At 40.0% G+C, this 26,613-nt stretch overlaps 1 protein-coding gene across 4 annotated transcripts in view; it reads right to left on the bottom strand.

Moving 5' to 3' along the window:
• Positions 1–26,613, bottom strand: part of ROBO3 (roundabout guidance receptor 3) — a 223,843-nt gene that overhangs the window by 61,943 nt on the left and 135,287 nt on the right. For all 4 annotated transcript variants that reach the window (XM_075604305.1, XM_075604306.1, XM_075604304.1 and 1 more), the window contains 4 exons: positions 23,709–23,880; positions 14,127–14,332; positions 3,842–3,923; positions 1,390–1,558 (listed from right to left, as the gene is read on the bottom strand). In XM_075604305.1, the coding sequence (XP_075460420.1) occupies positions 1,390–1,558; positions 3,842–3,923; positions 14,127–14,332; positions 23,709–23,880 (629 nt within the window). The remainder of the gene's footprint in view (positions 1–1,389; positions 1,559–3,841; positions 3,924–14,126; positions 14,333–23,708; positions 23,881–26,613) is intronic.

The raw sequence follows: 26,613 nt of genomic DNA, 5'->3' as shown, positions 1-26,613 counted from the left end.
CACTATATATTCCCTTTTTCATTGCATTCCTTTTATTAGTCTGTTACAAAAAGTTATCTTGTCTCCTAAAGGCATTGTAGAGTTGAAGTATTTATAGTTACAGATTATATGGAATGGTGTAAATCACTGGCTTTGTGTGTTTTTTTATTAGCAGTTTTCATTTTCTGAGATCCTTTCTATGGCACTTGAAAGCAAATTCGGAAACAGTATATTATCAAATAGAATAGCATGCTACAATCTACATCCCGAGGTACAGTTGGTACTACAGTTAGTGATATAATCCCATTTAGAAAGCTGATCCTTTCCTGTGGTGCCTAATTTATGAAATAAATCGTTATTTTAGTCAGGTGCCTTTACATACGTGTCCATATTTTTCTACTGCCATCAGTTTTACTCATGGCAGTAGCTCTTTCTCAAGCAAATGGTCACCATGTTCTATACAAACTATACTAGTTGTCACATCTATAGTACAAATATTACCACTGTATTTTGAAAGACTGCATTATGGTGTGATGACCTATGGTACGTGTCATATGTACCTTACTTATTTAAGACATCACTTCAAACCCTAAGTTAAGAAAAGTCAATGAAAAAATAAATAAAATAATATACTTTGGAACCATGTGTATATAAACCCAGTGTATTTCTTACCAGTGCTTTCTATGGTCCAGACATACTTCCTGATTTATAGTGCAGATTTCCTGTCTCTGTGTTTGCAAAAATAAAATCATTGCTGACTAAACTATTCACCACCTGAGCACTCTATAAATCTTTCAAAACTCCAAAGCAGATGGCTTCAGCTGGCTCTGTGATATGTACACAGGCACCCTGGCAAGTTTGTTAAGAAAATGTTTGTAAAAGCACCAGCTGAAACCGACTGACTGTACCAATTATCAGCATGAGAAGTCAGAATAAAAAAGTTGGACTTTATTTTATTACAGGCTGCAGGTTCTGGATACAGATTTTAATGCCCATTGTGATTTACAGATGACAAAATCCTATAAACCATAATTGGACACGTGCCTGACTACTATAGTCCATTGTATATTTCTGAATAGATTAGACTTCAATGGACAATATTTTGCCCAATCTGTCACATATACTGTACTTAACAATTACTTGAAAATGTTTGCAGCATTTTCTTGTAATAAATTACAATTGCTAATTTAAAGTGTCTTACAGAAATTGTCTGCAGTACAGCTCAAAAATGACCAAACCCCCTTCTTGAAGGAAATACAATGCACAGCCTTAATTTTCTACCACTTATTAAGAACATTCATGAGGATATCAAGCATAGAAACAAACTACATAATACATATACAATAATATGTATGAACCCATATCAAAAGCTAATTACTCTGCAAATGAAATAAGATGAAAAAAGGGTACCTGAAAGCTTCGATGATATAGGAGCTGACTGGAATGCTCCCAGCCTGCGGGTTATGTTGCCATGTCAAAGTGACGCTGTTTTTGGTGACATCAGTAACAAGAGGCTTGGATGGTGCTCCAGGAACAAGGTTTGGCTGGGAAAGCTGCACATGTATTGGAGCACCTTTTTCTTGGGGAAATAGAGCAAAAAGGTATTCTTTAACTTCATTGGCTTTATGCGGATTTGCTCTGAGGTTACCTTTACAAAACATGATCGATTCATTTCACACATACAGTAGCTCCCAGGGCATTTAACCAGATGTGGCAATCCTTATTCGTTTAAATGTATTTGTTGGAGAGCCAATCCCTTAAAGCAGCAATCGCACCATTTTACACCCCATTTTTTACAGAATGGGAACTGGTAGTGTCTTCCGGAGCTGAACCCCGCTATTTTCAGCTCCGGGGTCCCAGAGTAGGAAGTCACAATGAATCAGGTTGTGTCTCCCGGTTGGTTTGCCAGACCTGTAAGATTTGCTGGCCATTTTGTTTACCCTGGAGAGAGAGTTGAAACCAGTAACATAACCGCCAAGTATCTCCTAAAAAAGGTGTTCCCCAGAGGTGAAAATAGTGTGGTTCAGCTCCGGATAAACCCCCCCCCCCCCCTTATGCAAAAGAAAAAAAAACAATGGAGGGGGGAATATGAGATGGAGGGTTGATTGCTGCTTTAAACTAACTTAAGTGTTTTAGAGTGTGTGTATATATATATATATATATATATATATACACATGATACACATGATATATATATATATATATATATATATATATATATATATATATATATATATATATATATATATATCGAGGACAAACGAAAAAACAATAAAGCAGCGCCTTATAAAGGTTTTAAATATAGGTGAATATGGTGATTATGTAAAGTTAATGTATATAGTTAATACTAAAAACATATATATTAATTATCTAAGTGCCTGTGCATAAATCACAAAAGGTTAATGTGAATAAACGACCAATAAATAGCATCAAACAGTGATAAAACAAAAAAAGATGAAACAAAAAGAGTTAAAGAAAAGGTAAAAAAACAGTCCTTTGGGCAAATGTCCAACAATGATATTTTTGATGCTGGTAGAAGGGGTCTCCGGCTGCTCTCAAGAGGATTAACCACATCCGTAAGGAATCTGCAGAAAAGAGAGAGGAGAGAGCGCACGCCCCATAGTATAAAACCGTAAATTTATTGATGGGAAGGGGGAAGAGGGGAGGAAAAAATGCACTCACAAGGGTACAAGAATTAAAAGCATTTCATGATCATATCACCACCATCTGGTATCTGTGCTTGATTCAGAAGTCCCTCGATCTCAAAGATGAAGGAACCACGATCTATCAAGATGTCCAGGGTGTGTAGATAAATCAGCAAAAAGTTCCAGACCCAGAGAATATCTCCTTGCTGGTAGGCCTCTGTAGTGTTTGGCGCTCGAACCGGCCTGTTCCTGCACATCCGTGATGACGTAGTGTCTATGCATATTGCGTAATGACGCTCCCTGACGCGTTTCGTCACACACGGGTGACTTTTTCAAAGGGTAGTGAGGAGGGGATGTACAGCCATGTATATATACCCTAATGGTTACGTAACCACCCCTCGATCCAGCTGGAATTGAATACTAGAGTAATCGGAGCTGATTGAGCCATCTGATACCACACTAGTTTTATTTCTGGTTTTTCTCAGTCCTGTATAACACCAGTGTGGTATCAGATGGATCAATAAGCTCCGATTACTCTAGTATTCAATTACAGCTGGATCGAAGGGTGGTTACGTAACCATTAGGGTATATATACACGGCCGTACATCCCCTCCTCACTACCCTTTGAAAAAGTCACCCGTGTGTGACGAAACGCGTCAGGGAGCGTCATTACGCAATACGCATAGACACTACGTCATCACGGATGCGCAGGAACAGGCCGGTTTGAGCGCCAAACACTACAGAGGCCTACCAGCAAGGAGATATTCTCTGGGATCTCTGGAACTTTTTGCTGATTTATCTACACACCCCGGACATCTTGATAGATCGTGGTTCCTTCATTTTGAGATCGAGGGACTTCTGAATCAAGCACAGATACCGGATGGTGGTGATATGATCACGAAATGCTTTTAATTCTTGTACCCTTGTGAGTGCATTTCCCCCACCCCTTCCTTCCCCCTTCCCATCAATAAATTTACGGTTTTATACTATGGGGCGTGCGCTCTCTCCTCTCTCTCTTATATATATATATATATATATATATATATATATATACACACACGGCCATACAGAAATAATGGTTTAGAGTAGTGTAATTATTGGGTTTCCTGATCCAGGTTTGCTGCCCTCATATTAGCTATGTGTAATCCATCCCTATCATGTTAAAGGGCCACAGTGTGTGGAAACAATGTTAAACGAATGTGTAAGAAGATACTTACCTTGAACCTCAAGGTAACCACTCCATGTGGTCTCACCAGTTGAACTTGTAGCTACACAGGCATATACTCCTGAATCTGTCACCTAAAAAGTAAAAACAAATACACATGCATTGATTTGCACTTTCTGGTATTAATTTGTCATAAATAATAATTAAGGGAAAAGACTTGTCTTAGTACACAAGGAATTAATCACAAAGCTATAAATCTAGACTAGAGTCAAACATTTTTGATGTAGCTTAGATAAAATACAAATGAATGTGTTTTTATGTTATCGACAGCGACAGGTTTGAAAACCTTCTTCATACAGTGCTTTAGCTTCAAACAAGGTTTTTGGGTAGTGACATGCAAATGAGACCCAATGGGCATGTTGCTTTTTGTTTCCTATCCACTTTATTACACGGTTTCCATAGAGATTTTGCCTGCTGCATTCAACAACCTACCCTGGGCAAGAAAGATGCAAAATCAGTGAAAACGCTCGAAGACAGTGGTTAGATGCAAACTAGACATACAATTATGTTATGGCAGGTACAAAAGTGATACAATTCCTCCACAAGTACAGCAAAGATAAAATACCCATGAGTGTGTTTGTATGTGCATGAAATATACTGAATAAACCACCAAAACGTTACAAATACACATAGCAATGTAACACACAGAATCATCACAAAATATGCGCTAATGCTCTTGACACCAAACACCTATGAAGCATGTCTACAATCTATTGTTATTTTTGTATTATTAGGTATATTGTATTACAGTTTTTACATTATTTAGCCGTTTGTACTCAAGCAAACAATAGATACTGCACTGCTGGAATTTATAAGAAATAAAAATAAGTATATTCCTTTGTCTATTGTATTAGTGATTGTACACTTTATGTTCTCTGCTACCTATACAAGCAATTGAAATAGGCAATGGAACACAAAAACAATTGGGGGTGGGGTGGGAAAATAACACACAAGTAATATTAGTAGTCAAATGTTCATATAATCCTAAATAAATAAAACGTAATTTCACTCTATGACTACAACCTTCAAATAAATAACCTTCTAAAAAACACTGTAGGAGATTAGAACACCAGCACAATATTTATGCAAGGCACACTGGATTTCATGAAAAAGTTATTATTATGATCCAATTCACTTTTCCTCAAAGCAAATTATATTATTGTAACCAAGATAAGTGTATGAATGGAGTTCATGCATGTTTTTGTATTCATACTTATTTTGTTATTTTATTCTTGGCTCAAATTATTAACTCAACAATACTCTGACAATGATCATGAATCATCATGAATTATTCCCCAAACTTCCTACAATCTAATTTGGTGCAAGAAAGCACAAGAAGATAAATATTTGGTTTGCACAGCCAATTGCCTTAACCCCAAGGCAACGTCTTCTACCATAAAGTTCCAGTGGTGTAACTAAAATTTGTAGACCCTGTGACGGTGAAGAGGTAACCAGGCTCACTAATAAAGGTTAAGCCCACTTGGTTACCCCTGATCCCTGTGTTGAGGTCCTCGAGTGACAGCTCTTGCACCCAGTTGTAAGAAATGCATTACTGTGACTGTGCGCAAATAGGGATTCAGGGGATGTTCCAGCTATATGATAAAGCGGAGAGTGTTTTTTGTGTGTAAAAAGTTTTAAAGTTCTTTTTAGATTGTGCTAAGTATGAGGCTACTGAGTGTAGGCAATATATATTCTCACTCCATCCCTGACACCAGAACAGGGACGTACACATCTTTATCACACAAAATACAGGACACAGTATATTGTATTAAAGAGTTATGTTTAATAGGGATATGTACTGATAACCTGTGAATGAACTGTGGGATTTCCAAGTCATGGATTCCGAGGGACCAGGTGACTACCAAGCTTGGTGCCTATGGGTTTGTGCGGAGTCCGGACTTGAAAGCCTCAGGGATGCCAAGGTGTTAGGGGCGCATGCCCCTTTGCAGAACTAAAAAAGGTGCTCATCCAGCTTTACAATACCAGTAAATCGGTGATTGGCTGGAAGGGAAATTCCCATGCTCTGATAGGCTGTAGAGGTTTGTGAATGGGACACTGAAACCCATAAGGAGCCTTGCAGCCAATCAGAGGACGTAATTCCAAGCACCAAACCAACAGTGGCAAATTCAAAGATGCTCTGTGTTTAATACACGGGAGCCGGCTTCAAAGATTTTGACTCAAGACATTTTCTAAGTCCCGCTGTTTGAGATCGTAGCGGTCGCATCTGGCATTGCATGCCGAACTCAGTTCCAGGATTTTGTGAGTACCTCCCAGTCATTGGAAAGGGCTCCTACAGAGGTCATTTTTGTGAATTTCATTTAAAAGGACAAGTTTATTCGTTAGCCCCGTTTGCAGTAAGTGTGTTAACCGTGTAAATAGTGTTACATTGTGTGTATCTCTTTTCCTGAAATAAATTCCAATTTATTGTACCTCCTTGCTTTGCTCAATCAATGATCCCGGTATAAAAAGATGTTGATAAACCTGGTCTCCTTTGACAGGCCCCCTGCCAGAATTTTTCTAAGGCCTTGCTCTGTCACTCTCTTCCCCCCTCCTCACTAACTCTCCCCCCCACCTTCCACTCTAACTCTCATACGCGCTCTAACCCTCCCCACTCCTTCTCTCTAACTATCCCCTTCTCTCTATCTCCCCCTTTTCACTCATCTCTAACTCACTCACCCCAGTTTGTACAAGAAAAATAAATTTCACACATCATTGAGAACATTCACAAAATTGTCTAAATCAAACTTCATTTGTTGCTATGACTAACAGCTTTTTCTTTTTGGAAATCGTATCGTAGGAGCAGCAAAATGTAGTTTGCCAGTCAGAATGGTTACGGTGCCATATGATATGCCCCACTTCTACCCATGAATCTTAGTGACCTGATGAGGCATCTCTCCTTTGGGACCATTAACTCATAGTAGTACTCGAATCCACATGACAGCTCTAATTTTTTCTGGGCAAAGAGCCACGGCTGCTATAAAATGATGCTATTAGGCGTACAGGGACACGGGAGTTGCATTAACCTTCTGACTCTGACACAATGAAGGAACAAAAATAATGTGACGTATTTCACTCCCCACTGACTTTCTGCATCAATTTTTAAGCAAATATTTAGCGTGAGCGCCATGTTTTGTAAGTAATTTATGAGTAACCTCCACTTTACCCTACAGCCCAATGCAATTCAAAGGAGTGGATGGCCATAAAAACTCACCAATGAAATACTTTTCTTTCATTTGTGCAGCTTTTCTGTTAATTAAACAGTAGTTTTATTAACATCAAATACATTTAGAAAATTGTTATTTGCACATGACCGGCAACATGTGATTTAATGGCAACTAATGGATCTTAGTGTTCAAAACATTTGATGAAACAAAAGCTGTTACCATTAAGATATGAAACATCATTAAATGTTTGATGCATACAGGGAGAAAAATGAATCATCTGCCTTTTATTTTGAACTCTTTCAATATCAAAAGTACTCAGAAAAATATAGCTTTGAAAAACACAAAGGTGGCATTACCACTTAAAGGGGGAACTGTCCATATCTGGAACAGTATGAGGCATCATTTTGCAACAACACTGTTACAGACATCCCCAGAGCATATTTGACATGATTTAACTGTGCTTTGTGGCTTGTGCCATTATAAACTTGAGGTCAGGGCAGCTCTCTCTTCAAACTACAATCTGAGTTGCAGACTTATAAATATAGAATACACCTGTCATTTTGTACACTGTTCCGCAGTGATGCAATGCATGAAATACCAAGATTAGCAGAATGTCACATCTGGAAAGAATTAATGATTGAGCAGAGGGAATTGAAAACAAATCAATTTGTTATTGGCCCTCATTGGCCCCTATCTTGGCTATTATTTTAACAACTATGTTTTAAGAAACATTGTGAGCATAATCTGTATTTCTAATATATGATTCACAAAATGAAAACTTTAGAAATTTTTTTACAAATGTAAAGTTTAGTCTATACAAATAGATTAGTGGTTTACATATGTTATGAGAGAAAATCAAAAACAGACAAAAAGATGAATACTTCTAGATCACGTAATACCTTTTTATCTCTATGCAGAGTAATGTTTAGGATTATCATGGTGCATTGCAACTGTATAACTCGAGTAATGAAGTAAACATGCTGGTATTTGAGACAACTAGGTTTTTGCTTTGCAGGTAGTCCAAGCTTTCATTGGATCAACATAAAAAAATGTCCTTTGAGGATGTTGTTTGAACATGAGCTTTGAAAACCGCAAAAGTTTCACACAAAAGAGTCACACATTAAACAACATTTCAAACATGACAGCACTTTTGTCATTCAAGGTTGATATGGTTTGTGGAATTTTGCACATCTGCCGAAAACATTTTTGTGGTCGAAAGCATATGTACACGCAAAATATATGGAAAAAAAAAATCATGTTTACGGAACAATTTTAAAGATGCAATCCCATGAAGCCATCCAGAAAACAAGATTTGGTAAAGAATTTAACAGTCTAGTTGGCCTTCCTAAACAAACCTAACCATGTTAGTAGCAAATATTTGCCAGCTTTTCTTTTTATTAAGTACCAACATGTTTAGGGGCCTCTGAATGGGGTAATTTATTTATTTATAAAATATTTTACCAGGAAGTAATACATTGAGAGTTACCTCTCATTTTCAAGTATGTCCTGGGCACAGAGTAAAACAAATAGTACATGGTTACAAGTACAGTTACATAAATGAACAGGGTATACATTATATACAAGACATTGCGTGCACAGTTAAAGAAAATATATATTAAGCGTATGAAACAGTTACAGACCAAGTTAAAATGTGAGACAGCCTTAGATTTGAAAGAACTTAAACTGGTGTTGGATGTGAGAGTCTCTGGTAGGTTGTTCCAGTTTTGGGGTGCACGGAAGGAGAAGGAGGAACGTCCGGATACTTTGTTGAGCCTTGGGACCATGAATAGTCTTTTGGAGTCTGATCTCAGATGATAAGTGCTACAAGTGATAGGGGTGAGGAGCTTGTTCAGGTAGCTGGGTAGCTTGCCCATGAAGAATTTAAAGGCAAGACAGGAAAGGTGAACTTTGCGCCTAGACTCTAGTGTTGACCAATCTAGTTCTTTGAGCATTTCGCAGTGATGTGTGTTGTAGTTGCATTGGAGAACAAAACGACAAATTGAATTGTAGAGGGTGTCAAGTTTGCTAAGGTGGGTTTGAGGAGCCGAGCCATATACTATATCTCCATAGTCAATAATTGGCATTAGCATCTGCTGTGCGATACGCTTTCTGACCAGGAGACTTAGGGAGGATTTGTTTCTGTAAAGTACCCCTAGTTTGGCATAGGTCTTGGTTGTCAGGGTATCAATGTGCATCCCGAATGTTAAGTGGGAGTCAAACCATAAGCCCAGGTATTTAAAACTAGTGACAGGTGTTAGGGTGGTGTTAGCGTTGGTTCTAATCAGGAGCTCAGTCACTGGAAGCTTTACAAATGTAGTCTTGGTCCCAAATACCATTGTTACAGTCTTGTCAGTGTTTATCAATCAAATATTTTCATTACCCTTATTACACCCTGTTCTTATTAGAGACAATAAAGGTAAGGGGAGGAAGGCTCTGGCTGTGTAAGAATGTGGTGAACACTCAGTGAGATCATCCAATAGGGAGCAGCCAGAGGAAATCAAATCCCTCCCAAGTCTCTGCTAACCATGTTTACAAACTACATTTAAAAGTGAATAAACCTTTATAGCATCTTTGTGACGTAGCTGGTATCTCATGGTCTCATGCATACAAAGGTGGACTTTATGGGGAAATTATAATTTTCTATGGGCTGACGGGACAAACGGCTCCAACAGAGCGATTGGCCCAATCAAAACAGAAGTGCAGCTACCTACTCTTCTGTTTCCATGAGCAGGGGGTGTGCAGGTCATGTGATCAGTGCTGAAGTTATCACCTGACCAGAAACACCGGAGGTATTGTCCATTGTGGCAAATGTCCTGTGGTGCAATAGTGCCGTGGGACCATCGGCACTCACAAAATGTAAATATTTATAGGGTTCATATTTGGGTAAAAAAGGCAAACTGGCATTAGTTCACTTTGGTTGTAGAAGGGAAAATATGTTGCAGTACATTTTATTCTCTGCAGAAAATCATGCCTCAGCTCATTTTTAAATATTAACAAAGTTCTCATCAGATCAAGCACAGCAACACCAAAATCATTTGCAAGCAGAGAATTAAATATGTATGTGTGCACTATGATGAAAAAAGAAACAGACAGTGCACTCAGAGTTCATACTTTCACTGGCTATAAGACAAAAGCATAGCCACAAATGTTAAATTAGTTATATAAAAAAAAACATGCTATTTTCAATATTTGCCAAGTCACCTGGGTTTCTGTTTAAGAGAAAATGTATTACGGCCCACGTCAAACAAACATTCAATTTCTATGGGATAATTTTCCATTTGTTCAAGGGCTGTATTGAAATACAAGTAAATACCTGCACTGATGCACAGATTATGATAGTAAAGAATAACTGTAGATTTACTGTAACTCAACAAAAAATGTGAAGTGTGTGTGTGTGTGTGTGTGTGTGTGTGTGTGTGTGTGTGTGTGTGTGTGTGTGTGTGTGTGTGTGTGTGTGTGTGTGTGTGTGTGTGTGTGTGTGTGTGTGAGAGAGCAATAAAATATTTTTAAAGGTGTTTGAATATACTTGTGGGATCTCATCTCAGGCATAGAAACAAACAAGAAAACACTTTCGAAAAAGTGGCCTGCTGGATATGTATGTAAGCTTTTACAGGTGTGAAAGCTAATTGAATGTTATGTAGCCAGGTTCCCCCTTGCGCACTCACCCCCTCCTTCGGTTATGCGAGCTGCGCGTTGGTTGTAGTTGCGGCCGGTTGCCAGGGACGCGGTCGGGCCGGTTGACGAGGCCGCGATCGCGTTGCTGGGGTCTCGGCGGTCCGCGGAGCAGGGCGCCGCCATTGGAAGATAGCTCGCGCATGCGCAGAGGTAAGCCCGCGAAGCCCTAGCCTACCAGGGAAGGGATTGGCCAGGGACTACAGATCCCATGAGCCTTAGGGAACCCCATGTGACGCCAGGGAGCCAATAGGGCTGCAGGAGCTCCCTGCTTGCAGGGAATGGATACATTTCGCGGGGTTTTTGCACCAGCAGTTGGTGACTGGAGCAGCTAGGGGAAGGAGGTAGGGTGCAGGGGTCAGTGACTCTCTGCACTAGGCCAGCAATCCCATAGGCCCCAGACAGCCCTGAGTCATCCTAGCTGAGTATTGTAGGGACAGGCCCTAGGTTAGGGACCCTGCCCCATTATCTATTGGCTAGTAGTGTACCACGAACATTGATCGGTTGCTAAGAGGGAGCTGGACTATCTCCACGGAGACCAAGCCAGCAGTGACTGCGGCCTGCTGGTAGCAGACAGACCCTAGCCAAAGTAAAGACTGTGCGGAGCTGCGGTGATATTATCCACGCCGGAGTTCACCCCACGCGTAGGAGGATATCCCGGCGGATCCAACCCCAGTGGTATAGCAGCACCCGTGGCTGGAGCCCGGGCAGGTAACCCACAAACACACGTGCACCAACAAGGCCTATCACCAGACATAGTGGCTGCGCAGTCACACACACATATTGGTATATGACTTGGGAGTGCGAGACATTGGGTTGGGGTTACTGGACACAGGGTGGGATCACTCTTTGGAAGGTTAGCGTCCGCCGTGACGCATAAGGTTAGCGTCCGCCGTGACGCATAAGGTTAGCGTCCGCCGTGACACATAAGGTTAGCGTCCGCCGTGACGCCTATGTGTTAGCGTCCGCCGAGGCGCCTAAGGTGGTAGCATCCGCCGCGACGCATAGAGTGTGGGCTACTGCTGTAGTGCAAGTTAGCATCCGGCGAGACGCCCTGGTCAGGTTGCCCTTAGCGAGGGACACCTGTTGTTATGTGTTGATGTTGTATTCATTCTATGCATAGTAGTAAAGGTATTAGTCATTATCAATTCCGTTGTATGTGGTTATTGATTGTCCTGCGAGGAACCACTCCCCCTCTGGTGGGAGCCATCGCAGGTGGAGGCGCTGCACCTATTGTAAGTGGTTGTCCATAGTATTGTATTGCCCCAGGTTCCCCGTGGCGGAAGCTCAGCCCTTCTGGATACAAAACAGGTACAGGCATACCCCGCATTAACGTACGCAATGGGACCAGAGCATGTATGTAAAGTGAAAATGTACTTAAAGTGAAGCACTCCCTTTTTCCCACTTATCCATGCATTTACTGTACTACAATCATCATATACGTGTATAACTGATGTAAATAATGCATTTGTAACAGGTTCTATAGTCTCCCTGCTTGCGCACAGCTTCGGTGCAGGTAGGGAGTTCAACTTTGCTGTTCAGGACGTGCTGACAGGCGCATTCGTGAGCTGCCGTTTGACTATTGGACGATATGTACTTACTCGCGAGTGTACTTAAAGTGAGTGTCCTTAAAGCGGGGTATGCCTGTACAGCACCACACTGATAAGTAGTCAGATACACCTACCCACCTCAATCTCACTTAGGGTGGGGGTAAGAGGGCTACAGTTATATTGTAAAATCCACATGTACTGTACACCTTTTCTCTCTCTTTTTCTAAAGGATCATGCCAGAATGCTATTCTCAATCATCATATAATTATTTTTTTGCATTCTCTTTATTATCACAATTGTAATTGTTCATACAGTATATTTGTTGTTATGTTTTACTTTGCATGTTCATATTCATTGTAAATTGTACTTTTAACCTTTAGACATTTCGTTTTTTTTTCCCATAAGCAATAAAATATTTATTGTAAAAAAAAGATTGACCAGAATTTTCAAAAACAAAGTTACAGGTTGTAAAAGCTTTTAATGGTTCAGCCCTACAGTTCTTTACTAATGAAATGATAGTGCACTCAGCTTTCAAAACCTCGCAAGTCTCTTCTTCAACTACGTCAAAAGTTATGTACTGTTTGATTTTATTTATTAATAGTGTTCTCATGATGATTGATTAAAAGGTATAAAAAAACCTGCAATAAAACTAAGTTTTCAGGATGAAACTAATAAAACCTTGAATTACATCGATACAAAGATACATACGGAACTAAATTCATAACCCAGATAACATTTAAATCGACTAATGGTTAACAATATTAGCTGACACTGACATTTAAAAATGGGTGAATATATATCAAGAAAAGAAACCCTAAATAAATCTATTTCAATATTATTTCATAATTTTTATTAATAGAATGCATAAGGATAGGAGCTGTGTTTTTCCCCGTGCTGTTTCAAGCTTGAAATGATAATTTATCTCCCATGATCCTTCAATTTTTTTTCTCCATTTAGATGAAAAATAGAATGTCAAATAGGTCATGCCATTTTATCATATAACCCATAGGGAACCACAACTCGAATTAGGCCATTACACGCCAAAAGATGAACACATTTTATTCCGTAAATGCCTAACCAATAAGTTCCATGTTATGCTTTGAGCACTAAAACAAGGGAACACAAATGTGTGTATAACATGTCTAAGATTTGTTTCTGTATACATTAAATGTACACATATAATGTTACTATTTATATTGGAATAAAAATGGATGATCCAGGGCACTGCAGATTTACAAAATGGAATTTATTTAATCAGTACAGCACAACATTTTGACCATCTGCGTGGTCTTTCTCAAGTGAATGGAATGACTGTCATGCCAGTCACTTGAGAAAAACCACGCAGATGTTGCCACGTCGACTTCTTCCGCTAAGACAGGGCCAGTGACGTCACATTTTTGGGTCCGATGATACATCTCCAATCTGATTGGACGCTGAATCATGTACCCGCCTCCAAGGGAGGTACTTCACATCCTTAAAACCACATGGCTATATCACATTGTATTATAGCCAATGGGATAGAATACAATTCCATTGGTTGCTGTACCATGTGATAGGTTACATTAGTTCAAAAGGATGTGACATCATCCCTTAAGTGGCTTATCGCGGCTCAACTGGCAAGTATTTTTTAGCCCTGTCCTCTCTCTAGCAGTGCATCAATTACATCTAGTGACTGCCTGGTCACATGATCTTCCCTACAGAACTTTGCATCTTTGGTCCTCTTCTGCTACACTGAATTTTTGCCGATCAATCACAGGAGAATGGATCGATCTGCGACTTAGCTAATTACTTAACATAACTAAAACCTGGCAGTTTGTTCTGCTGCCTTAAACATTTATTTTGTTATATTCTTTATTAAAAGAAGCTTGTTGTATGATTGGCCATAACCTACCTGTAAATGTGTGATTTGTAAAGTTCCATTGTCCAGTAAGCCGACTCTGGGGTCACTTCCCACAATTCTCTTCCCATCTTTAAGCCACTGTATGCTTGGAAGAGGGTTGCCCCTCACATGGCAGTGCATTTGCACTAAAGAGTCTACAGCAAGAGTTTGATTGGCTGGGCCTCTGCGAATTATTGGTGGTATTCGATCTGATGTCACTGAAGAGAAAAAAGTGAAATCATGATGTTAAAATCATTCTTTCACTATACTGCTTACTACAGTTATTACCTTAGTCTGATAATTTCCCCTTTAGGGAGGGCATGAAACGCAATTCACGTCACGTTGTATTGTATTGTATTGTATGTCTTTATTTATATAGCGCCATTAATGTACATAGCGCTTCACAGTAGTAATACATGTGGTAATCAAATAAATAACAGATAATATAAATAACAGATCGTGGGAATAAGTGCTTTAGACATTAAAGTAACATTAAGGAAGAGGAGTCCCTGCCCCGAGGAGCTTACAGTCTAATTGGTAGGTAGGGAGAACGTACAGAGACAGTAGGAGGGAGTTCTGGTAAGTGCGTCTGCAGGGGGCAAAGCTTTATGTATCATGTGTTCAGAATATCTACAGTGCTATTCATATGCTTCTTTTAGTAAGTGTGTCTTAAGGTGGGTCTTAAAGGTGGATAGAGAGGGTGCTAGTCGGGTACTGAGGGGAAGAGCATTCCAGAGGTGTGGGGCAGTCAGTGAAAAAGGTTTAAGGCGGGAGAGGGCTTTAGATACAAAGGGGGTAGAAAGAAGACATCCTTGAGCAGAATGCAAGAGTCGGGATGGTGCATAACGAAAAATTAGGGCTGAGATGTAAGGAGGGGCAGAAGAGTGTAAAGCTTTAAAAGTGAGGAGAAGAATGGAGTGTGAGATGCGGGATTTGATCGGAAGCCAGGAGAGGGGTTTCATGAGGGGAGATGCTGAGACAGATCTAGGAAAGAGTAGAGTGATTCTGGCAGCAGCATTTAGGATAGATTGTAGGGAAGACAGGTGAGAGGCAGGAAGGCCGGACAGCAGGAGGTTACAGTAATCAAGACGGGAGAGAATGAGGTCCTGAGTCAGAGTTTTAGCAGTCGAGCAACAGAGGAAAGGGCGTATCTTTGTTATATTGCGGAGGAAAAAGCGACAAGTTTTAGAAATGTTTTGAATGTGAGGGGCGAATGTGAGAGAGGAGTCGAGTGTGACCCCTAGGCAGCGTGCTTGGGCTACTGGGTGAATGATCGTAGTTCTAACAGTAATGTGGAAGAAGGTAGTAGAGCCAGGTTTGGGAGGAAGTATGAGGAGCTCTGTTTTAGCCATGTTGAGTTTAAGGCGACGGCGGGCCATCCAGGATGATATAGCAGAGAGACATTCAGAAACTTTGGTTTGTACAGCAGGTGTAAGGTCGGGTGTTGAAAAGTATATTTGTGTGTCGTCAACATAAAGGTGATATTTAAACCCAAAATATGTTATTAGGTCACCTAGAGAGAGTGTGTACAGAGAAAAGAGAAGAGGTCCCAGGACAGAGCCCTGGGGTACCCCCACAGAGAGATCAATAGAGGAGGAGGAGGTGTTAGCAGAAGAGACACTGAAAGTACGATGGGAGAGGCACTGCTGCGGCCGAGTTTATTCGAGCATTTGCCCGTTCTCGGCCGCAGCAGTAACCTGGCGCGCGCCAGAGGGTGCCGGGCGCGCGCCGAAGACACGGAGGAGCGCCCTCCGATCGGGGCGCTCTCCCTCCCGCTGCCGGGTCCGCCGGGTCCCCTGGAACCCCCTGCCGCCGTCCCCCACATCGCGGGACACCAGGGCTCCCTCGGGGAGCCCTGGACGCGCGTGCAGGGGGCGCAGGCACCCGATGACGCGTGACCGCTCAAATCACTGTATCACTCAAATACAAGACTATGGTAAATGTAGACAACATCTAGCAAAGATTTAATGAATAATACAAAATTAAAAAACGAGTAGATTCAGGGTTCTTTTGGATTTCCAATTAATATAAACATTAGTTTAAACATAAATTCAATATTTTCACATATAGATATGCATAGTCAAAAATTGTCAAATGATCATTAGTCTTGTATTTGAGTGATGTTGTTCACACTTTTGTATACTTTATTTACATATCCACCACTCATACTAGGACTAATGGTTATGATTAATGTATATTTTATATGTTTCAAATGTTAATCATGTATCACTTATTTTTATCTTGCACTATGTTTGTTTATCCCGCACTGTGTCTATTGCGCATGTCCCTAATGCCGAAATGTACTGCACGTACACACTACAGCTGGGAGCGCAGCCTCCAGTCATACCACCTCGGGAGCGCTCGCACCCCATTGGCTGAGTGATGTCACGTCCGGTTTACTTCCGGTATTTCTAGGGACTGCACACGAGTAAAATTACTCTTTGAAAAAGCCCATGCTTGGGTGAAACGCGTTAGAGGCGCAGGGGATTGTCCCCCTCCTCTTGGTTTTTTAATCCATGTCCTAATAAAGAATTTTTAGCCCAGTCCAGCCATCTGCAATCTTTTCCTGCACAGTGGTGCCTGCTGATTCGCCCTCCCTCCTCCGGTAAGGGTGATTTTTATGACTATCGATCATACTGTTATGAAACCCTTGTTCTACAGATATTAAATTTTTATTTTTGGTGATTTTGGGACATAACTATTGCTGCCAGCTATTGAAGCGTTTGCTGTACTATGTGTTCGTTCCGACTATAGAACACATCCAATTGCATCACCATTAAAAGTATACAAAACAAGGAAAAAGATATATATATATATATATATATATATATTAATATATATATATATATATTAAAGTATGTAAAAATAAATTATATATAAATAATAGTATGCCAATCTGTAAGATCATAAGGACCCCAGCAGTCATCTTTCAGTATCAAGGAAATAAATTCCCCACTATAATGGTAAGTACCTCAGGAAAAGACTGGTTCCTAGAGCTAATAATGGTTGAATTCCTAATGACGCTTTGGTTCTAATTGTTATTAAAAAAAAAGGAAAAATGGGACGGGAGTTGCTGCTCTAAAAATCAGCTAACAATGAAAACATACCGAGATAGAAACATATAGTATGATGAAAGAATCCTTAAAAACCATTTCTCTAAACCGAGCAGGTGGAACTGCATCTTTAATGTCTTGCAGGGAAGGAAGACACCCGTGCCAAAATACAACACATTTGTAATCAGGGGACCTCTAATGAATGACTTGTACTGTCTAATCCCTCAGGAGTTAAAAAGACATTTAGATCAGCAAAATGCTCTGGTCAATGATTAATCAATGGTTTGTTTAAGCTGCAAGTCGGCACTAAGTTCTGCTGACCTGTATTTCTATAAATAATTGATAATCATGTTGTTTTTACAAACTGTCAATGAACAGATTCCCATCTACAGGACAGCAAAAGGTAATGAAAGTAATCGATTCTAGTAACTCATAATGAAATTGTCAATTGAGGGCAAATAATTAAGTACTTGCTGTACAGAAACGCGTCGAAAAACTATAAAGTACTATAGATACTGTAGTAACTTTTTTTGCTTTTAGATTTAAAATAGATAAATAAGAAGCCAGCTCTTCAATTAAAAGTATTAGCAAAATAGTTTGTGATTATAATGGAAGTCAATAACGCTAATAATCATTGGTGCCATCGTGATTAAAATAATTTGTGCTATTATTTTAATTATTTATATTTTTGTATATATTAATTAGAATTTTTTTTATTATTTATTATACTGTATAACAGTTTTAATACCATTATCACTTTTCTGTACTTTGTTCTTGGTTCTACACCTTTTTTGGACCAATATAAAATATGTTTCTGCAGATATTGATCTGATGTCTGATAAAAAAATATATATATTTTTTTTTTATATATAAACTTGTTTGGATTGGCTAACGGAGTCTAGCAATTGCTGTCTTTGCTCTTTGTACAGTACTATAAAAAGTATCTATTGTGTCTCCAAATTATTTTAGAAACATTTTTGTATGAAACCTTTTAACGGACCAACATATCATTGTTATAAGGTTGTCTCTTATCATCACACATGTGATTAAGTTTACTATTGATATTTGTGGCCTAAAGAGACAGCTTTAGTTTTGAAAGAACTTAGACTGGTGGTGGCTGTGAGAGTCTCCGGTAGATTGTTCCAGTTTTGGGGTTCACGGTAAGAGAAGGAGTTGCGGCCAGGTACTTTGCTGAACCTTGAGACCATGAACAGTCTTTTGGAGTCAGATCTCAGATGATAAGTGCTGCATGTGGTAGGGGTGAGGAGGTTGTTCCAGTTGATGGGTAGCTTCAACAGAAAGTATTTGAAGACCAGATAGGAGAGATTAACTTTGCGCCTAGACTCAAGTGATGACCAATCTAGTTCTTTGAGCATTTCACAGTGATGTGTGTTGTAGTTGCATTGGAGAACAAAACGGCATATTGAATTGTAGAGGGTGTCAAGTTTGCTAAGGTGAGATTGAGGTGCCAAGCCGTATACTATGTTCCCATAGTCGATAATTGGCATTAGCATCTGCTGTGCGATGTGCTTTCTGACCAGCAGACTTTACTTCCTGTAAAGTACACCTAGTTTGGCATAGGTTTTGGATGTCAGGGTATCAATGTGCATCCCAAATGTTAAATGGGAGTCAAACTATATGCCCAAATATTTAAAACTAGTAACAGGAGTTAGTGTGGTATTAGCGTTGGTTCTGATCTGGAGCTCAGCCATTGGAAGTTTAAAAAAATGTTGCCTTGGTCCCAAATACCATTGTTACAGTCTTGTCAGTGTTTAAAAACAGTTTGTTTTGGGAAATCCAATTTTCAAGTCTCAAAAAGTCAGATTGAAGTATGTGTTCAAGGTCGGAGAGGCTAGGGCTGTGTGCATATAAGATTGTGTCATCTGCATACATGTGTATTGAAGCTCCCTTACAAGCTGTAGGAAGATCATTGATGAACACTGAGAAGAGTACGGACCCCAGAACAGAGCCTTGCAGAACACCACAGGTGATATCCAAGGGGTTGGCGTTAGAGCCTGAGATAGACACATGTTGGGATCTACCTGATATGTAGGAATGAAACCAGTTTAAACCATGCTTCCCTATTCCAGAGCACTGGAGTTTAAGCAAGATAACATGATCAACAGTATCAAAAGCCTTTGCAAAATCTAGGAATATTGCAAAAGTGAGTTGTCCCAGTTCCCTTACACACTGGATTGCATTGCAAACTTTTAGCAGAGTAGTTACCGTGGAGTGTTTGGGGCGAAAGCCAGATTGGAATTGAGTAGGGAAATTTGTCTTGGTATAGTAATAGTTGGGAGTGAACACATTTTTCCATGACTTTGGATAGTATTGGGAGAAGCGAGATTGGACTGTAGTTTGAGACAGTGTTTTTGTCCCCACTTTTGAAGATTGGGACAACTCTGGCAGTTTTCCAGGTCTTGGGGATATGGCCTGCAGACAGAATAGAGTTGACTATGGAAGCAATTGATTTGGCAATGACTGGGACACCAAGGCTTAGGAACTTGGATTGCAGTAAATCAGGTCCACATTGGCTGCTTAGTTTTAATTTGAGGAGCGCTTGTGTAATCTCCTATTTGGATACTGGGACAAATTGAAAATACTGAGCAGTGTTGGGAGAGGGTAGGGCTATAGGGGTACTCTCAGAATTAGGTTCATGTTTGTGGTTTGGGTTGCGTTTCGCTAATAAGTTAGTAGCACACCGCACAAAGTCATCATTGAATGCATTTGCAATGTCAGTGGGATTTGTCAGAGTAATATCCTCCTTAGTGATATTACTTGGTTGTTGATGGCTAGAAGGCTGGAATATATAGTTGATAACCTTCCAGAAGTTAGCTGGGTTTGATGTATTCTAGTGAAGATTGTCAGAGTAATATTGTGCTTTTGCATGCTTGTTTGCCTTGTGCCCATATTCCGCAGGCATCTGTAGTTATTAAGATACTTGGTAGTGCCAGTTACTTTGTAGCTTTTCCACAAGGCATCCCTGAAATGGTAGAGTGCTTAAGGTCAGTTGTAACCCACGGAAGGTTGGCCCCCCCATACTCTTATTCTGCGTAGTGGAGCATGTGTATCACAGTTTTTTAACAACTTGGATTGGAAATAGTCGAACGCAGAATCAGGGTCGGGAATTAAGTCGATTCTGTACCAAGATAAGTTGGTAAGGTCAGCCAGAAACAGTTGTGGGTTAAAGTTTCTAAATGTTCTAGTGAGGAGACCTTTAGGGCTTGACTAGGGTGGTTTCATTTTTCTTACACAGTACTCTATTGCATGGTCACTGAAAATGTCAGGAAGGATGCCAGAGAATTGGATTCTGATGGGATTTGAGGAGAGAATCCAGTCTAACAAGGAATGGTTATGAGATTTCAGGTTTGTCCGTGTGGGTTGGGAAATGAGTTGCGTTAGGTTAAGTGACTTCAGTTGTATCTGGATTTTGTGATTTTTAGGGTCGAGCCAATTGTAGTTGAAATCCCCAAGAACTAGCAGCTCACTCATCTCAATCAAAGAGGAAATGGAGCCAAGAAACTGGGTGATATCAGTCAGGGACTGTAGAGGGGCTTTAGGGGGCGGTAGATGCCAGCAATTTAGATGGGCTTAGAAAAGGGGAGGCAGATTTTGCGAACTAGGATCTCAAAAGAGGGTAGGCTTGGGGGGCAATTTAACACTGTAAATTGTAAGGTGCCTTCAATATAAAATAACACCCCTCCTCCTCTCTTTTACCTATCTTTCATAGAAATGGAGTACCCCTGAATGGCGATATTTGCATCGAGAGTTTTAGGGGTTAGCCATGTTTCTGTGAGAATGATGGCTTTGGGTTTATGCATAAGACACCATACCCTTAGTTCATTCAGTTTGGGCTGCAGGCTCCGGATATTTATATGGGTGACAGATAGACCATTTTGGAATTTGAAGGAGGGATTCTCAGGGGTATGGGACAGAGTTGAAAAGGGGGGGCCTGGGTTAAGTCCAATATCACCTGTTAAAGAGAGTAATAGTATGAGTAGAAATTTGAGTAGTTGTTTGCAAGTTGTACATTTGTGATATTTGCCATTAGAGTGAGCGGTGGTGGGTGTGCTGGCTTTCAGAGTTCTCCACCATCATTTAGTAAATAGTGCAAGGCTTTTGAGTAATCCAGAGTGTATTGTGATGTTGTGTGCAGTCCATGTGGGATGAGTTTGTGGTGGATAGAGAGCGTAAGATTTCCATGAGGCCACAAGAAAGAACAAAGTTGGGATACATAGCAGGTTCATTATCACAGACATAGGTAATGTACCATGAAGCTGTTGTGAGCCAAGTGAGTGTGTGCAGACTAAACAGTGAGGTGTGCCTTTTCCTTGTCAAAATGTTTTGCTGCATTGCAATGCTAGGGTCTATTCAGGGTTTGCAGAGTGTTGAAGGGGCAGATGCAGTTACTGTACCAGAATGCCCTCCTACTGTCTTCCTACCTACTGTACCAATTGGATTGTAAGCTCTTCAGAGCAGGGACTCCTCTTTAAATGTTACTTTTATGTCTGAAGCACTTATTCCCATAATCTGTTACTGTATTTGTATTATTTGTTATTTATATTATTGTCACGTGTATTACTACTGTGAAGCGCTGTGTACATTAATGGAGCTATATAAATAAAGACATACATACATACAATTGTTAATGCACGTTTTACACATACTGCCTCATAAAACAGATTTATTCAGTGTCAACACAACATGCCCAATATAACTAGATCCTGCTCCAAGAAAGACACTCAGAAATACTAGTTGTTGTTCTTAAATGGCGTTCTTACAGCAGGAAATCGAGTTCTAAGCTTGGATGGGAAATGTAATGCTGAAAGACACATACACATGTCATTATTTGGTTTTAATTTATATGGTAATAACTATCAGATATTAAAACATCAGCAATCTATGGGGTAAATTCATGAAAGTCTGTTATATGAAATTGTACTAAAATGACCATCACGCTTTCCTGGGTCTACAGTTTTATGACTTAAAGATATATCAATATTTAACTATTTATCCAGACAATTGTAATAAAAAATGTTGTGTGTGCCGAACACGCGCATTTTAAGTGAAAATTCTTTGTCTTTTGTCACAGGAATTGTATTTGTGATGGTGATGTTTTTAATTAAAAATCAAAACACAATTTCAGTGACAAAACACAAAGAAGTTTTACTTAGAACGCACGTGCTCGGAAGACACCCCCTATTTTAGCTATTTGCACTTCTATATTTATATTAACTGTGAATTCCTCATGTGTGTCTCTGTGTGTGTGTGTCCCTGTGTGTGTGTCTCTGTGTGTGTGTGTCCCTGTGTGTGTGTGTCTCTGTGTGTGTGTGTGTCTCTGTGTGTGTGTGTGTGTGTGTGTGTGTGTGTGTGTGTGTGTGTGTGTGTGTGTGTGTGTGTGTGTGTGTGTGTGTGTGTGTGTCTCTGTGTGTGTGTGTCCCTGTGTGTGTGTGTCTCTGTGTGTGTGTGTGTCTCTGTGTGTGTGTGTCCCTGTGTGTGTGTGTGTCTGTGGGTGTGTGTGTGAGTGTGTCTGTGTGTCTCTGTGTGTGTGTGTGTGTCTCTGTGTGTGTGTCTCTGTGTTTGTGTGTGTGTCTATGTGTGTGTGTGTCTCTGAATGTATGTGTCTATGAATGTGTGTGTCTCTGAATGTGTGTGTCTCTGAATGTGTGTGTCTAAGGAGGAGCCTAAGGAGCAGTGTCCCAGTCATCCCAGCCGCGAGTCTTACGGAAGATAGTGACGTCACACTAGAGCGCCGGATACACGCGAGGTACACGCGGTACCGGAGCGGACTACCAGTGACTCAGGCGGCTGTGTGTGTGTGCTGGGCCGAGCACCTTTTTATTGTATTTTAACTCACCTTCTTTTGTGAGTATTTCATCGTGGTTTTGGGCAAGTGCCATTAAAGATTTATTGTGCTGCGCAATCCTCTGTCCTTCTTCTTTTTGTTCCCTAAACGGAGTAAGAGGTACAGGACTCCTGAAGACAGGGGCTGCAGAAAGATCCCTTCTATACCCACGGAGGCCAGGAACACCACGAGGGGTTCGTGCGACATCAAGAGGCTTCCAGGGAAGGAAGGTTTAAAGAACAGATTCTCTCCCCTGCACGTGATCTAGTCACTTCTAGATCAAGTACAACATATGAGAAGAACCATCTGTTTTGATGAACTGTGAACTGAGTTTGTGCCCAACCGGACTTTTAAGGTTGTAACCATTGAACTATCATTTCATCACTTGGCACCATTTGGGACTACATATACATTATATATTTCATTTTTTCATTTTTTATTGTTTTTTCACATATATTAGCGCCGGGTCCTGTCATCTATTTTTGTGTATATTTAATTAGTTAGAGATAATAGAGATGTCTCAATAGATCACCAGGCTGCTTAGTTTAGTTAGTGCACAGCACTGTAGTATTAGTATTAGGTTTAGCGCTTTAAACAGTATATTTGTATTTTAAAACTCTATAGGTGCCAGCAAAGAAGTTTCACTTCAAATAACAAACTCTTTACAAAAGTCGCTTTGTACTTGTAGTTGCTTACCATCTTCAACTTCCAGAAGGGCCTTAGCCAATATACTTCCGGCTACACTAATAGCTTGGCACATGTAGTAGCCAGAGTCTCCAGTCTGGACATCGATAATGGTCAGTTCACCACTTGGGGACACTGAGAAACGACCCGCAGTTTGAGGGGGCTGGCTTGGAAAAAGCAGGATCTAAGAATACAAAAGAAAGCAGTTAAACATAAATTTACACAAATAGTTTCTAGTTGTAAGTCCAGTCACAAGTTTCCTATCTGAACGATGCAAACACCTATAATTATAGCATACAGCTAAATCCAACACCTCCTTGATTGTACACCTTAATCAATGAACCAAGATAATAAGGAATTCATATCTACTTCCTCTACTGAAGACCCTGAGAATCACTTTTGCAGGAAGTTTTGTATATGATCTATAATTAGAAACAAACATTTTATTATCCTCCTAGAACTCATAAAATAAAGTAAAGTAATCTTGCAATAAGATCTAAATTCTTAGGAAGCCACTGAAAACTTAAATATGTATTTAACTTATATGTAGCTTAAAAAAAAAATCTCCCCCTAAACATGGATTTTTATGGCATTATTCGTGGACAAAATTGCACAATAAATTGCTTCTTTTTCCTTTTTAACTTCTCTTAATTGGTCTGTTGTGTGTATCTACTCTCTTGAAGCTTCTTTATCTCTTGAGGTTGTTTGCTCATTTTAGTACACTTGCCAATTTGCCCACTGCTGGCTACCTGGAGGCAGGTTATACTGTACCATATAGATAACCAAAGAAATACATTTTTAAATAAAATCAATACATAGACATCTAAGTACAATTGGTGACTTATAATGACATCAGCTCTGTTGTACACTAGTCACTTCTACTGCATTCACAAAAAAAAACTAAAGTCTAGTAGAACTGTGGTTGCTCATCAGACAGCAAATACTGTTTCTAAACATTAGTTCTCTAAACAAATCTACTCAACTAAGCGGGTTCATTAAGCGAGCAGCCTTGACACAGGCCTCAGCCCAACCAACAGATTTATTCATTCACCAGGTTGGGCCAGTATTTGTATTTTATCATTGGATACACAGAGCTTGGTTTACTTAAGAGTGATAGTGTTGCTCTGGCTGTTTGTTTTAGGGTATCTCATCCTAAAAGGTGAATACCAGGCTTGATTAAAAACGTGTGCAGAAAACCTACTTTACACATGGCTTTCAAGTTGATTGTTTTTGGTATAGGTTTCATTAACTGTAACGCAAATGATCTGAATTAAAACCAGAGGCTTCATAAAAACTATTACCATTCCAACATATAAATCTCAGCTATAAGAGACCTCATTCACAATACACTTTGTAAAACACATGTTTACGTTTTTCTTTAAATAACACACTGTTACATTTGTATTACCCATGTAAAATTGTAAACGTATACCACAAGTACCCCAAAATTACAACTGTTCAACTAGTACCTTTAAAAGGAAAATCATCATCAGTTTTTAGAAAGGTTGCATACATAACCATTATTAAATCAAAAGGACACACTCCAGGTCAAAGCTCTTTTGTAAACATAGTCACTCACATCACAGTCACTTCTTGGGTGGTTAATCTCTGACTTGACTGAGGCTCAAACTCTGGCCGTTTTGCCACAGAGCTGAGCACAGCGGCTGGGGAGTTGAACTGAAAGAAGTATTTTTCTAAAAAAATTGTGGTCATTCTAATATGGAGAATGTGTGTAATGAGGAATATGCAATTAGATAAAGTAGTGCTTTAATAAGATGCATACGGTCTCCAGTCACTAGTTTCATCAGTGTCCATTTCTAGTGACATAATCATACTAAAAACAAAATCAATTCAAAGAACGTTCTTGTAAATAAACTTTTATAATGGACTGAGCGATTTGTTCTTGTAGTCAGATTGGAAACTCATGTTTAAAATAAAATAATCCTTTATTTACAAAATTACTGTTTTAAGCAGAGGCGCACTGTCTAACAATAGTAACCAAAACTCTGGTTAACACACCTCCATTGCCCCCCTTAAAAAAGCAACAATAGTTGTTTTTAGTACAAATGCTGTAAACAGGACTGCTGACAGATTTCTCAGGGTCCAGGACTAGAGTTACTTCCGGGGCCCCCCTCATCCCCCAGTGTCGGCGGTATTGTGATCCCCCCCCCATTTCACACCTCACGAGTCCCCCCCATTTCACACCTCACAAGCCTCCTCTATTTCTCCCCCTCTTCCCATGTATTTCTCTCCCCTACATCTCACTCCCACTTCCTTAATCACCCCCTCTCACTCTCCGCCCCCCGCCTCACATGTATTTCTCTCCCCTGTGTCTCACTATATCTCCCTCTTTTCTTCATTCCCTCACTCCATCCCTCCCTCCCTCCTCTCACTCGACCCCACCTTCCATCAATTACCCCACTCTCACTAAATCCCTGCCACAAAATACATATTAAAAAGACCCCACTTCCCCCAATACATATTAAAAATCCCCCCGCTGCCCCAATACATATTAAAATCCCCCACTGCCCCAATACATATTAAAATCCCTCTGCTCCCCCAATACATATTTTAAAAAAAAACGCTACCCCCAATATATATTAAAATCTCCCCACTGCCCCAATACATATTAAAAAAACCCACTGCCCCCAATACATATTAAAATCTCCCCACTCCCCCCACTCCATATTAAAATCCCCCCACTCCCCCCAATAAATATTAAAATCACCCCACTCCCCCAATACATATTAAAATCCCCCCGCTACCCCAATACATATCAAAATCCCCCCATTCCCCTCCAATACATATTAAAATCCCCAGCTATAACCAGGTACAAATCAATGGCTAACATCTAAACAAATGGTGGAACCAATAATACTAAAAACTGCAACTATACTGGTAGTACTCGACTGAAGTA

The sequence above is a fragment of the Ascaphus truei genome, chromosome 6 (assembly GCF_040206685.1).
Source record: "Ascaphus truei isolate aAscTru1 chromosome 6, aAscTru1.hap1, whole genome shotgun sequence".
Taxonomy (NCBI): Eukaryota; Metazoa; Chordata; class Amphibia; order Anura; family Ascaphidae; genus Ascaphus; species Ascaphus truei.
The sequence above is the reverse complement of the archived record's forward strand: the minus strand, read 5'-3'. Positions and strand labels throughout refer to the sequence as shown.